We start from the raw sequence: 14,411 nt of genomic DNA on the forward strand, positions 1-14,411 counted from the left end.
GAATTTTTAATTGATTTATTACAGATGTCATATTGAGACAAACACAAAGTATTATTTTAAAATACACATATTGATTCTTAAAATAACCTTACAGTAAATACTTAATTAGCAGTTTCACATGCATCCACCCAATCATTATAAACATCTATGGGCTCAGATAAAACATTTGTTGTGGTTTGGAAGTCTTCTAAGCATACCCGACATTGTATTCGAGCTGTATTCCTGGCTCGATCCCTGTATAAAAGACACAAATATCAAACTTCTGAAGGTTTACAAAAGGTAGGTAAATGAGCGTAATGTTAAGCTTTTTACGGACATTTTAACTTCACAAGATTTTTCATGGTTACAAAAAGGGCAGTTAAATTGTTGATCCAGAGGTTCTATGGCTTTTCGTTTTGGCGGAGGCTTTCTTTTCGATTTGCGGCGGCCCATATCTATAAAAATAATCAAAAATTCTGTCAAGAAATCATATGAGGAATGCGGTAATATTCGTAAATTTTACATATTTCACTTGAACTAGTAAGCAATAGTAAAATTTTACCGGCGTTTTGTTTATTTATTAAAAAATTTCAATCTAACACCAACAAAACAAAAGATCACACAAATGTCACCCACCACAGATCAATAACATATAGGATAAAATCATAATGTCAAATCCAAAATCACAGACCAACTCCAAAATACCACCGCAGACCGCAGGCCTAAAAATAAAAAATACCTACTCTCTCCCACAGACCACCAACCAGAAAAAATTGCCACAGAACATGCAAACTACCTAATAACGACCATTTAATGCAAACTAGAAAAGGTACAGGTTTTGAAATGCCGTTAGCGGTAATTTATATATAGTGACTTGCCACAACCAACCGCTATCGGCAAAATCAATGTGTAAATCGTACCTATTTCAATTTTCAACTATTCGAAGAACGATTTACGGTGCCAGACACTTATAATCTATAATCTATATCTATGCCAGACACTGGCAAACAGCAAGCATCGGCAACGGCAAACATAGGCATCGGCATATATACAGGATTCTAAAATTCGTTTCGTTCGACTCGTTCGGCGCGTTCGACTCGGATTTAGTATGCGTTCCCTTTAGTACAACAAAATACAAATACAAATAGTTATTTAGTCTATGACTTGTTTTTATAAATGGCGGACGTGAAGTCGCACGAAGAAGCACGAAGAAGACTTTTGTTAGTGTCTTTAAAACCTCTTCTAATTGTGTTATGTGTACGTGCTTTATTTTATCAGAAACATTAATTAAAGAACATCTAATGTACAAATATTCTCATCGTTAACAGAGCACTTGACTGTTAACCTCAAAACGCCAAACAAAATGGAGCTCCCGCAGCCACCACAGGGTACAATTTTTCTTCCTACTATTTTCGCAATGCAATATCGTTTAGCAATGCAGGCATGTTTACGTCGTTTTATTTACAGATCAAGACCTACGAAATATAATAGACAAGCTAGCACAATTTGTCGCAAGAAATGGCCCGGAATTCGAAAAGATGACCAAGACTAAACAAAAAAACAACCCCAAGTTCAGCTTTCTCTACGGCGGAGATTACTTCAACTACTATCAGTACAAAGTGACGACCGAACAAGCAAGTAAGCATACTGACGATGGTGGAAATAGATAAATCTGCGGTCGCGCCCGATCGCTGCTTGCGTTGTGTTATAACCGTTTCAAGTGACCCTCCGCTGTTTATAGTTCTAAAGCAATCGGCCGGTGGGCAGGCGGCCCCTGCGCCCGCCGGGGCTTATACGGCACAGAACAGGCAATATGTACTGCCCCAACAGGCCAGCGCGACGCCCGCGCAGCTGGGCCTGGCGGCGTCGATGGCGGCGGCTCCCGCGCTGCAGCAGTGGCTGGCGGCGCACTCCGCGCCGCCCGCGCGCGCCGACTGCGACGGCGTCGCCGCGCAGATCGCACTGCTCAGGGAACAAATTACCCAGTCCGAGAACAATCTCAGTGCCCAACATACCGTAAGTCCTATGTTTTATGTCCCCAGTGACACTTTCCATCTAATGCTGATGGAATAAATCACAAAATAAACTCCTCAAAATGTAATTCTAGTAAAGTTTGCTGATATTCTAATTGTAATTTAATAAAAATTAATAGGCTCTCACATCGACATAACACAATTGAATATAATGAACCAGAAGTGTTTTTAAACACTATTTAATACTGAAAATGATTGCTAAACTAACAACTAGGAGTATATTTAATGTGTAAAGCTAATAAAAATTGTAAATGCTTGAAATACTTTCACAAATATGATAATTTATGATTAAGTACTAAACTTTTTTGTGCCTTCCTTTAAATTTCAGTATGTTATATCAAACAAACAGGTAGATTATGCTTAAGAAGTGCATGAATTTTCCAATATTGTATTAGAATTTAACTATTTTCAAAGTTGCATGTTTGATTAAGATTTCTCAATGTTGTAGGTATAAACAGTGATTTATTTAAAATAAATTTAAAAATTGGATTCACACTCCTATTTTATTTTTCTTAAGGAGGACAATTTTGTTTTAATTTTCAATATCATAACAAAAATCAAATTGAATTATTGTAAGAATTTTTCTACACAAAGAATTTTTCCTCTAAAGAAACACATTGCATTCTAAAAATACTATTCAATTTTAAAAATTGTAATATAAGCTCAGCTTGGGTATGGTGTGTAAACCACTTACTTGTCCACTAAGTACTGATGATATAATTTGAGAAATTTTCAACTTTGTGTGGGCCTAGGAGCCCAATATACACTTGATATACCACTCTACAATTGTTTACAAATGAATGCCTTGATTTAAAACTTTTTTAACACATACTTTGTACTTTTTGCAATGCAAGATATTGTGCTTCAAATATATTTTTACAGTAAAAATTCTCAATAATGAATTCCAAGGGACAATCATCTTTTTTTTTCAATGAATGGAGATATAATGGCTTAAAATATAATATTACTAATAATGGGTGAACCAATTAAAGTCAAGTGAGGTTTATGTTATAGAGAGTTTTTCAGGTCAGGTTTTGAATTGTGTAACCTCATACTTGAGAGTTGTAATGTTTGTGGTGGGCTGTATGATAATTTTATTTGCTGGAGATGTGAATAAATTCAATATAAAATAATTCCTAACTAAACAATGTGGCCCAGAATGAAATCAGAGCATCCCAATGCTGAAATCCCAGCTGAATGAAGGGAAGACTAAGCGAGTCTTCTGGTGTGCCCATTTAGAAAATTTTGCACACTTGACCCCCTCCATATAACAGGTTTCATGAATGAATGATAAAATATGATGTCCCAGTCCACTGACTCCTCAACAATTTATACAGTTTTATTACTCTCCTGTAAAGAGACTTTTTGACTTACACACAGTTAGAACTTCACTGATGATATGTCCCACTCCCTGGCCCTTTTTGCACATTTTTACTAATAATGATTAAAAATTTAAAAAAAAAAACTAGGCATCTCTGAAATCTGGCAAATAGGGTTTGTGAGAGGAGGAACTAATACTCTCCCCATTTCCCATAAATTTTCAGTGGAGGTAACACAATTCAAAACTTTTACAACTTTTCCATAGAGCTATAGAGAATTTTTCACTGTTTTTACTAATATGTAAACAGATTGCATAAAATTTATTCATTATACATATGTGATATATAACAAAAGTTATTTTTCAGGTGTTGATACAACAACAGCAAGCCAAAATCAATGAACTAGTGAGCAAAGCGCAAGTGGAGACCATACAGATAATGGCGGAGGAAAACAACATAAGTCTCTCAGAACTTGATAGCATATTGCAGCCGATCATTGACACTTGTACTAAGGATAGCATTTCAACAGGTTTAATTTTTTTTAAATATGTATATCTGAAAATTAACTTGATTGTTGTGAGTAGTATTCCTAGTTATTGTTTATTATGAAATGTATAGAATAACTGCCTGTTAGATGAAATAATTTTTGGCCGATTGTTAAAATCTATTAAATAAAATTGCAATACTTAATTTGTGATTAATGACTTATGATAGGGATCACTACATCAAAGACCTTAATTTTACTATCCCTCTAATAAGTAGTATAGTAAAATTAAGATGTCTTTCATAGTAGTAGCAAAAAATATAATTCTGATAACTATTATTGTTTGAATGTATTATGAACTTAATAATACTATGTACCGATTGTTCCAGGAAAGGGTTGGATATTGCAACATGCAACATCGCATGATGCAGGCAAAGTGATATCACAGCATCTTCTGAGAAAAGTCACTCAGCCAGGTGCTCCCTTCACACAGAAGCTTCACATCATTTACCTCATCAATGATGTTCTACACCACTGGTTAGTATACACCTTACTATTGGTAGTTTAAGCTTCAGGGGTTACATCTCTAAAACAAACTGAACACGGGTGTCTGGCACAATGTGTTAATACTTTCTTGTAGCTTTTTATTTACCTTCATTTATTTGTGTTAATTTGATCTATTATTGCAATGATTTTAAAATTTCCTCATAGATTATACAATAAAACTATTCAATTCCTTATATTATTAACTAGTCACACAAAACTACTTTTCTCCATTGACAGTTTAAGTCTTCCATGTCAAATCGACCCAGTATCCACCAAAACGGAGATAGACATGGTATGGTTAAGCAGACCATATCAGATTATTTGTTATTGATTGATGAAGTGATAATTTTTTTTATATTATCATCAATCAATGAATAATCTAATTGGTTTGTTGAACACGTCTCTGCTTTGCTTCGCTTAAGTGATACTGGGCCTTAAGCTTTGTACGAAATCATGATAATTGTTTATTTATATATATAAGAAACAACAGGCTTTGATTTTAAATAATGAATATATTAAGTTGAATATAATGATTCAAGTGCTTATCAAAATTAATATTAATTGTGAATTAAAAATTAAGCTATGAGGGATTTCTTGGGATTATTTTAGATGTGGGAGACAAAACTGTTGCACAGACAAAAGTAGCAGTTGATGCCGCGCGTCTTTACAGTTTCCTTATATTCCTTCTACTGTGCTTAATTTTTTTTGTAATAATGAATATAAAATGTAAATTTTTTTTTCATAAAAATAATTGTAAACTCAGAAAGTTTTTATATATTTCATGACCGTTGCATTCACTCCCGAAATTCGGTGTCTATGATACGATTATTCCTAATTACAGTGCACGCAAAAACGCTGAAGATCTCAAGAAAAATTTGGAAAATGTGGTGGTTCCAATGTTTTGCAATGCCAGTATAGGTAACATATTTATAATAATGTCCTCAAAGAATTTAGGTCTCTTGTCTGATTGTGCATACTCATCAACACTTACTAGATGTAGACACATCATCAACTGTGGTTCACCGCACAGGTAACTTGCTTGATTCAGCTCGGCTGCTGCGGCAACGTCGTAATCCTTCCGCTGTTTCAGCCGTCACCGAGGAGCAGGAGGCTAAACTGAACAAGCTGCTGCGGCTCTGGGAATCTAAGTCCAACTACTTCGACGCGGCCGTCATTAAAAAAATGAAGAGCCCCACGAGCTCCTATCAAGAGTACCAAAACAACCTGATCGCCCAGCACTCTAATGCCATTGCACATTTGACGCAGCAAACTAAATCCACATTCGAAAAGTATGTATTTTTCATTTAGCACAATTTTTTTTAACATATCAATTATATTTCTCTAGTGCTTTTTATATCATTCCAGAATTTAGGGAGCTAATTATTCTAAAATACCAGCAGGTAAATGATGAGCAAACTGTTTGGCAGTTTCTTTTACATTAACTGAATTTTCAGCTACCAAACCCAGCATCAAGCCTTTGTCGCGCACACAATGCAGCAAATACAACAGATGGAAATGCAGAAACACGCGCTCGAACTCAACAATCAGGAACAAAACAAAGAAAGCCAACAACAGAACAATGTCCAGCCGCAGTTTCCAAACAACAATTTCAACGATCAGAGCTACCAACAACACACACATTCAGGGTATGACCAGAACTTCAATTCTGGTCACCAACAATACGGCAGCGAGAGTGGAGACAACTATCCTTCCAATAATAGCATAAGCGGGAATGAAAATAGCTATGACAGCCAAACATTCGACCAGATCACAAGTCAAAAGACGCAAGAGAGCACAGAAGAACCTGATCTATCAAACCTCCCAAACGTAAACTTCTCACAACCTCCCCCCGGCTTTGAACCTCAAGAGCCTCCCCTGTTAGCATTCCAAAACGGTCTTCCAGATCTGAGCAAACCCCCACCTGGATTCCTTCCATTCCCCGAGATTAATATTGAAGACTTAATGCCATCTGTACCTTATTTCGAATTGCCAGCAGGGTTAATGGTACCACTCATTATGGTAAGTCATGTTTTTACCATAGGATGATTCCATTAGGAGTGTTTTTTAATGTAAATACAAGATAATATTCTGATTTGGCTTAAATAGTATTATTATGGCTTAAATAGTATTGGTTGCAGACAACCATGCTAATGAATATTAAACTGCGAGAATTGGTCTGGCCGATTTTGATAAGAAATATCAAATCTAGGAGAACTTACTAAGAAAAATTGTGTTAATATTTTTATCTTTTAACTTGTGAGATAATGAAGATCAAAGTGTGTTTGACTGCTCCAAGATTTTGTTAAAATCACAACTGGGTTTGACATCACTAGACCTAGTGCTATTGTCTTCTTGCTCTTATACTCTTATATGCCTCAAAATGTATAAATAATTCAAAAGCCAAATTAATCCTTACAAACTGCAGCCCGGCTAGCATGGGCAGTAGATAAAAATTATATCCACTGATTTCTATGACATCAGTGGATATAATCGGGGGATATAATTTTTATCTACTGCCCATGCTAGCCGGGCAGGGCTCCCTTTAATTCACTAAAAGCTCAAGTTAAAGTCTAAGGTTAAGTGCTTGTAAATGTTTCTTTCTATGTAGAGAAAGAATTACCTTACCTTTTGTTTCTAGTTGGAAGACGACAGATACAAACCATTAGACCCTGCGAAGATTCGGTTACCGCCTCCCGCAGCGCCCAACGAGAGACTGCTCGCGGCTGTGGACGCTTTCTACGCCTCGCCCAACCACGAAAGACCCAGGGACAAGTAAGTATGCACAGGATTTGGCAGAGCGCTGTTCTGCAAGACATTTTTCAGCGTCATCATGATCAAACCAGAAATGAGGAGATCGCTAAAAGAACTAGAAAAAACTGACATAATTTAACCGCACATAGTTCGAAAAACCTAGACCTTGAGGATCCTAATTTACTAGAATGTCAACCTCGCACCGTAAGGCGCAGCGTTGGATTTGATATTATACATATAAATCTGAAAGTTCCACAACCACAACACATGACGTTCTTTCCAGACGCCCTTACAGATTAGTTTGTTAAAGTTTAAGGGTATCTGGCAGGGGGTTGCCACAATACTAAGTACTTTGACGAACACCTTTGTTAACACAACCAAACACCATTATCTCCCAAAGTCACTATGATCCAAACCTCAAAGTCGCTGATCGTTCCTCCCTGTTTTGGGGGCATTATGTATACAAACTTTCAGGTTTTATAAAATAACGAAGGTCTGGCACTCGCGAGCTCTTAGCCCATTTGCATATTTAGCCATTCTTTAATTGACTGTGTACAGATTTGTCATCCTGAGGGTTGTTGCTATCACGAATTCCTATGGTGACCTAATTTATTTTTATATATTTTTAAAGTTATATCTATAGAAAAATAAGAAATGTCCTTATTGACGGATACGGATTGGCACTTCAATTTGATGCGCGCCCGACATATTGCTAACTTTATATTTCATATTCTGTTTAACTTTCACAGCGAGGGTTGGGAGAAATTAGGTTTATATGAATACTACAAAGCGAAAAACGCAGCTCGAAAGAACAAAGAAGAAGCCATCGCCCAAGGCTTGAGACAGAGGTCCAAGTCGCCGAGCCCTATTCCTAAAGACTTACAAAAACAACCCACCCCACCCGGCAGAAGATACAGGTACAAAATATTCATCATCATCATCATGACCCATCACCGGCCCACTACTGAGAACCGGTCTCCTCTCAGAATTCATGAGGAGGGTTTTACTTAAAAATATTACCAATAAACTGGCCCACCAGTTTGGCGAGCGATAATATTATAGATCCTTTGTTAAATTATTTTGATTAAATAAATTAAAAAAAAAAACCTATTACTGATTCCTATTAGTGATTTCCTATTACTGATTTTAAACACGTTTTTATTTTATTTTAGTAATAACGCTAGGTGTTTTTACTACATTATCGTTCCTCTTTAGGTCATTAAGTAAATCGCCAGAAAAGATGTCGCCGAAAAAGTCAAAATCGCGATCGCCTTCACCGAGAAGAAAAAACACGTGGAGGCGAGACAGAGATAGAGAGAGTAAGTCTAAAGTTAAGTTATATTTTTATTTCTCATTTCATAATGTAACCTTGTGGCCTTTGAAAGTAGTTTGGATAGATGGGGGAGCCGACACAAAAATCAAAAAATTTAAAATTTCAAGCTCTAAATTTACTTAAAAATAGGAAAAAATTTCACATAATTGAATACATGTTTCAAATAAACCAATTTTTCGTATTGCCATTTAATGTATCATATTTGCAAAGACTATTTTGTGCATTGCGTGGCTACTTATTGCAATTTGGAGTGATGTTTATTATTTTTTTAATATTAGATCAAATAAATGGATTGTTACCAAAACTATATAAATAGATTCGTTAAAGAACATAGTTTTTGAATGAAGTTATTCTTTATTCAATACAAAAAATCGTGTTAAACTAGCCATATAATTTGTGAAAATTGGCAACAGTTCTTTTTTTACCCATTGTGTTACCCACCCTGTATGTTAATCCAGGCTATAATTTATCTCTATTCCAAATTTGGGCCAAATGCGTCCAGTAGTTTTTGCGTGAAAGAGTAATAAACATACACACATACACACAATATAGGACAGATTTGATCTCGAAAAAATATACCCAGTAACTGAGTAAGAAACTGATTTATAACTCTTAACGTTTACAAAAGCCTATTGTAATGCAAAGTAGTTTCAGTCAGGCTTTAAAACAACTTTGTTATATTTTAATTTGAGAACCACTTGACCGTTTTAAAATATTGTTCATGATGAGATGTCAAGTTTGTGTGCCTTTGTTCTGAGCTAGTTCTTATTTTCCACTGGTTTTATGGTGTAGGGACTTCAGATTTTTATTCTATAGGTATAATGTGAAGAGGTTGAAATACTTTGTTACAAGATTTTTGTCACAGGAAGATTATTTAATTGTATTTTAATATTATGTTAGGCACTAACATATAAATAAGATTCTAAAACCTACTATATTGGTGGAGGAATCATATATAAATAAATTATGTAAATGTAATAATAATGATAGTAGAGTAATTTTTGAGAAAAATGTTCGCTAAAACTTAGTAAAAAAGTAGCCACAACCATCTCTGGATTACAAAGTATTTCTAAATTTGTTTGTTCTTTTACATTAGTAGTATGGATATGGAATGGATAGTATGGATTAATATTCCTTCAACAGGTCGCAGAAGATCTCGGTCGCGCTCGCGGTCTCGCTCGCGCAGTCGGTCGCGGGAGCGCGCGGAGCGGCACGCGGCGCGCGACGCGTCGCCGCCGCGCTCGAGGCGCGTCGAACGATCGAGGTCCCCCACTCCTCCCAGTTTTCTGTGAGTACCATTCATCAACTCCCGGATATAAGGACATAGCTCCGAGGCGATGGCGATGAACGGGTATATTTTGCGACGAGGGAAAACGATACTCAGTGGCGTTCCAACGGCAGCCAGTCGGTCAAAGGAAACCTTATCAAACAACACCTAGGTCCATTAAGGTAAACTCTTGAGGAATTCTCGTGGTACCATGTCAAGACAATAGCCAAAGAAGAAACTGCTGCAGTCTTAAGTTCTATGGGGGAATAATAGAACTCGACCAGTTAATTAAGTTAATTGTAAGTTATATCAAAAAATTCTTGTTTAGAATGGCTAATGCAGTAGGATAACATAGATTGCTGGTGCTTAACCTATGCACCACCTTTATTGATTTTTAAGGGTCCGTACCTCCAAAGGAAAAATGGAACCCTTATAGGATCACTTTGTTGTCTGTCTGTCTGTCATGAAAACCTATATGGTACTTCCCGTTGACCTAGAATCATGAAATTTGGTAGGTTGGTGGGTTCTAGCACAAATAAAGAAAAAAAATCCAAAAACTGAATTTGTGGATATATCATACAAAAAAAAAACGAAAAAATCAATTCACTAAATCACACATAGATAGCGCAGACCGTTATTAACTTGCAGAGCTCTATATAAAGATGTTAGGTATATCTTGCATGATGGTACGGAAACCGTCGTGTGCGAGTCCGACTTGCACTTGACCAGTTTTTGTTGACTGTTCAACAGAGGTGGCGTATACGCCGGCCCCTCGCAACAGACGCTCGACTCCAGCAACAAGGGGCACCAGCTGCTGCAGAAGATGGGCTGGAGCGCGGGCGGGCTGGGCGCCGCGGGGCAGGGCATCGCCGAGCCCATCAGCGGCGGCGCCGTGCGCGACAAGCAGGACCAATACAAAGGTGAGCGCTCCCTTTGCGACACACGCACCACTCTGCCAACGAGGGGAGATGGCTTGGCTTTATATTATGTATAGCATACATTTGCATAATATGGATCTCTACATTTGTAGGGTTCCGTACCTCAAAAGGAAAACCTTATAGGATCACTTGGTTGTTGTTGTTGTTTGTCTGTCCGTCTGTCATGTCTGTCAATAAAACTTAAAGGGTACTTTCCGTTGACCTAAAATCCTGAAATTTGGCAGGTGGGTAGGTCTTATAGTACAAGTAAAGCCTTCAGGTTAGCCCGCTCCCATCTTAAGAATACATCATCACTTACTACTAGGTGAAATTGCAGTCAAGGGCTTGTAAGAACTTGTAAAAAAAAGGATAATAGTAGTACAAATAGAATGAATTAGATTTTATTAATATTTTTTTATTTGGTTCAGGAGTTGGAGTGAATTTGAATGACCCCTACGAAAACTTCAGAAAGAACAAAGGTGCAGCATTTATTACAAGAATGAAGGAAAGGGCACTGGAGCGGTCAACGTGATCACCGTAGTCTTACGCTTAGGATGTAAATGTGTACATGCAATTGTGTGAATGAAATATGGTTTATTTTATCTAAATCATCTTAATAAAGATATATGAATTTTACTTAATTTTATTAAATACAAAGACTTCTACATTTTGAATTGTCATATTTATTTTAACAAAATACTTGAATAGAATCATACTTAGTTTTAAAGCTCAAAATCATCCTCATAGTTGTCTTTGAATTCTGCCAGCTTATCTAAACTTTCTTTGTAATCGGCTTCCTCAAGGCCCTGCTCTTTGAATTTATGTAGTTTTGCAAATTTAATCCTACTAACATCTCTGTGCAGTTTCTCAATCATGTCAGCCATAAAATTACCATTGTGGTAGCCCGCTATTACTGGACAGCTTTCTACTTTTTGTGGCTGATTTTCAGTTTTGACAAACCCATATTCATTAAGGTTATCAGAGAAAATATTTGGAAATGGTGTTTTCAGTTCTAACGGTTTCTCGCATACTGTAACATTTGTAGCGGATAAAAAGTTATTAGCTTGGAAATACAATTCAAACATTTCTTTTACATTACTGCACCTGTATGCCGCAAGATTCATTTGTTCTTTGGCTTCTTTCAAGGGTGCCTTTAAGTAGGATTCTGGAATTCCTCTCACAGTAATTAGCTGGAATATTTTATCTGTGGCAATCTTACAGCTGGGTGTAATAGAAGTGTAGAGAGGTTTTGTGGTAGTATTTAAATGATCGATTAGATATTCAGATTCATTTATAGCAAATGGCATCCCAAGCGATGCTGCAGCCATCTTTCTACCATACCCAGTCATATCTGCACATACATCAGACATTGTATGAAAATTACTTTTATGTCTATATTTTTGACTCAATGTGTCTATAGCAGATGCGAGTATTGAAGAGGAATGATAATATTGTTCTGGCTTATAGTTAATGTAGTCAAATACTCTAGGGTTGCCCGGCTTCCTCCATCCTTTCTCACCAGTACATAAAGGCACAAACATGGTGGCATGTTGTGACAACTCTTCAATAGATAGTGCCATATTAACTAATCTTATTGAGTCTCTTAAAGTTGATTTTTCTCTTTCATCTTCAGTTGACATATTATTATCTGCAAAATGGGATGCTACTATAGGATATGCAAGAATACTTTTGGTGTACTCATCAGTCAAGTATTCTATACATCCCAGGGCAAGGCCAGAGAAACCATCGGTGCAATCGAAGTTTATATGGAACCCCTGTATACTGTCACATTCCTCCACATATTTTCTGATTTTATCAGAAAATGTTTCTCCAAAATCAGATTTCCATAGTGACCTGCCAGAACAGCTGTAGTCAAAGCTTTCCTGAAACAACATCAACAGAAAACTATATCAAAAATTAACTTATAAAGAAAATTTGAGCAAACAGCTTTGAGAAAGGACTATTGTGACATGACAAAATAATCTTTAATAACTTAACAAAAAACATAGTATTAACAAGCTAATAGTGTTAGGCCCTGTAAGAAGTTATTAATTAAAAGTTATTAATAGACATTTGAATATATTATACATTTGCTTATAAAATAATATAAAACAAATCTTACATTTTCATCTCCATGCTGATATTCTTTTATAACATTAACTGTACGGGAATGAAATCTAGGATATAGGTAGTCAGTCCATGTTTTTACATCTTGTTCTAAATTATATTGTTTCTCTTTTATATTGGAAGAAATGTCATCATTAATGTCCTTCAAGAATTCGTTTTTACTGGCAGCTGGTTCCTCAATCTTCTCTACAGTATTCCACGGAAGATCCTCTTCTACTTGAGATTCTTCTAAACCTCCCGAGGATGGCAATGTGTTCAAAGAGCCTTTCAAATCCGCCAAAAGCAAGCGAGGGGTATAGGTTACCTCTCCGGTCGAGGTCTGACCTTCCCGATATAAAATATCATGATTGCATTCCGCTTTTACTGTACCAGTGTAGTCGAAACTTAATTCCTGTATATTCCAGAAATGTGCTCCTACATAGTTGGAATAATGACCGAACTGTAACGTTAGTATTTCGCGGGTGGACATGATATTGTATGGCTGAAGTTCGAATGCATGTATGGAATGATGTGGAATTCAAGTACCTATCACGTAAAATTACTAGATAATTATTTATATACACAAGTTAAAATTATTGAATGAATCAAGAAATAACAACAAAACAAAAAACAAAGACCAGTTGCGAAAGGCACAGACAAGGAATTGGCGAAAGAAGGGCTGTGGCACAGACTACACTCTTTTTTTTTTCTTTAAATCTGGCTTTACTCTGATTAGCCAATGTCAAGTTTGTGATACTTTCAAGTTATTGAATCTATACAAGCACGGACTCCGTCTGCGCCGGCGCCCGCCGACACACGCGCGGCGCCCCTTTAGAGCGCCTCCCAGTCAGTTCCACCACCAAAAAACACCAACCAACACAAAAACCAGCCACCCTCAACAAAAAAAAAAACTCCAAACAAGCACAGCACGCGCGCCAGCAAACGCCATCGCAGACGAAGTCCAAGACTACACTCTACAGAGCATAAATGTTCCGTGTTACAATCTGTGGACTTCTCTTTTTGGCGAGGACAAAGAGGCGCGTATTTTAAATTAGAAAAATTCATTTGTTTTCCAATTAGGTATATTAAAAAATCGTGTTGGCTAGCTAATGTAGAAGGAAAACATCGTGAGGAAACCTGTATCCCTGAAAGCTGTATATGTTCTGGTGCGTGAAGTCTGCCAGCGTGATGGACTATGGGCCTAAACCATTCTGATTCTGGGAGCAGACCCGTTCTCCGTATTAGGTAGCGATGAAGATGTTATAGAAAACTGCCGGCTAATAGCGACCGCATCAGTGACACTGACGGAAAAATACCGTACGAATATTATCATTGAGTGGAGAGAATAGGTAGCACGACATTTTTATGGTGTCCAAACGTGTGGATCGGACAAGTGTGTATGCTTGCCAACGCTTTGGAGAGTTCCGATTGGCAGGCAAGCCATCTATGGTGTTTGCCACAAGCATCTGGCGGCACCATTACAATTTTCTGTCATGTAGGTATGGGACAAAATCATCTTCAAAACCCCTGCTACGTATTTGTCTATTCATACGCGATAATCTCAGAAACTAATTTTTTTTTGATGAGGCAGATTTAGCTGTTGCATAATTTATTAAAGGATAAGTTGAAGTTGATCAGACTGATGCTTTGGTCAATTGAGCCGGTAAGCTTTCCTG

At 36.9% G+C, this 14,411-nt stretch overlaps 3 protein-coding genes across 5 annotated transcripts; 1 reads left to right on the plus strand and 2 right to left on the minus strand.

Moving 5' to 3' along the window:
- On the minus strand, positions 1 to 627 carry LOC123867028 (transcription elongation factor 1 homolog). The gene is made up of 3 exons (XM_045908870.1): positions 542 to 627; positions 317 to 434; positions 1 to 234 (listed from the first exon to the last, which is right to left on the minus strand). Exons 2-3 carry the CDS (start codon positions 430 to 432, stop codon positions 102 to 104), a joined length of 249 nt encoding a protein of 82 aa, XP_045764826.1. The 5' UTR covers positions 433 to 434; positions 542 to 627; the 3' UTR covers positions 1 to 101.
- Positions 628 to 1,106: 479 nt separating this feature from the next.
- Positions 1,107 to 11,265, plus strand: LOC123867020 (calcium homeostasis endoplasmic reticulum protein). Of its 3 annotated transcripts, none has more exons than XM_045908859.1 (14): positions 1,107 to 1,367; positions 1,447 to 1,617; positions 1,721 to 1,995; positions 3,698 to 3,860; positions 4,205 to 4,352; positions 5,203 to 5,279; positions 5,452 to 5,650; positions 5,816 to 6,380; positions 7,000 to 7,133; positions 7,862 to 8,029; positions 8,328 to 8,443; positions 9,589 to 9,733; positions 10,463 to 10,632; positions 11,058 to 11,265. In XM_045908859.1, the coding sequence occupies exons 1-14, from the start codon at positions 1,343 to 1,345 to the stop codon at positions 11,159 to 11,161; spliced, it is 2,460 nt and encodes an 819-aa protein (XP_045764815.1). In that variant the 5' UTR covers positions 1,107 to 1,342; the 3' UTR covers positions 11,162 to 11,265. The 3 variants fall into 3 exon arrangements, with proteins under 3 accessions (XP_045764815.1, XP_045764816.1, XP_045764817.1); XM_045908860.1 differs by having other exon boundaries at positions 8,328 to 8,431; XM_045908861.1 differs by lacking the exon at positions 1,107 to 1,367 and having other exon boundaries at positions 1,482 to 1,617; positions 1,810 to 1,995.
- Positions 11,247 to 13,406, minus strand: LOC123867025 (protein misato). Its single transcript, XM_045908866.1, has 2 exons — positions 12,752 to 13,406; positions 11,247 to 12,512 (listed from the first exon to the last, which is right to left on the minus strand). Exons 1-2 carry the CDS (start codon positions 13,223 to 13,225, stop codon positions 11,352 to 11,354), a joined length of 1,635 nt encoding a protein of 544 aa, XP_045764822.1. The 5' UTR covers positions 13,226 to 13,406; the 3' UTR covers positions 11,247 to 11,351.
- Between the last annotated feature and the right edge of the window lie 1,005 nt (positions 13,407 to 14,411).

The sequence above is a fragment of the Maniola jurtina genome, chromosome 7 (genome assembly GCF_905333055.1).
Source record: "Maniola jurtina chromosome 7, ilManJurt1.1, whole genome shotgun sequence".
Lineage (NCBI taxonomy): Eukaryota > Metazoa > Arthropoda > Insecta > Lepidoptera > Nymphalidae > Maniola > Maniola jurtina.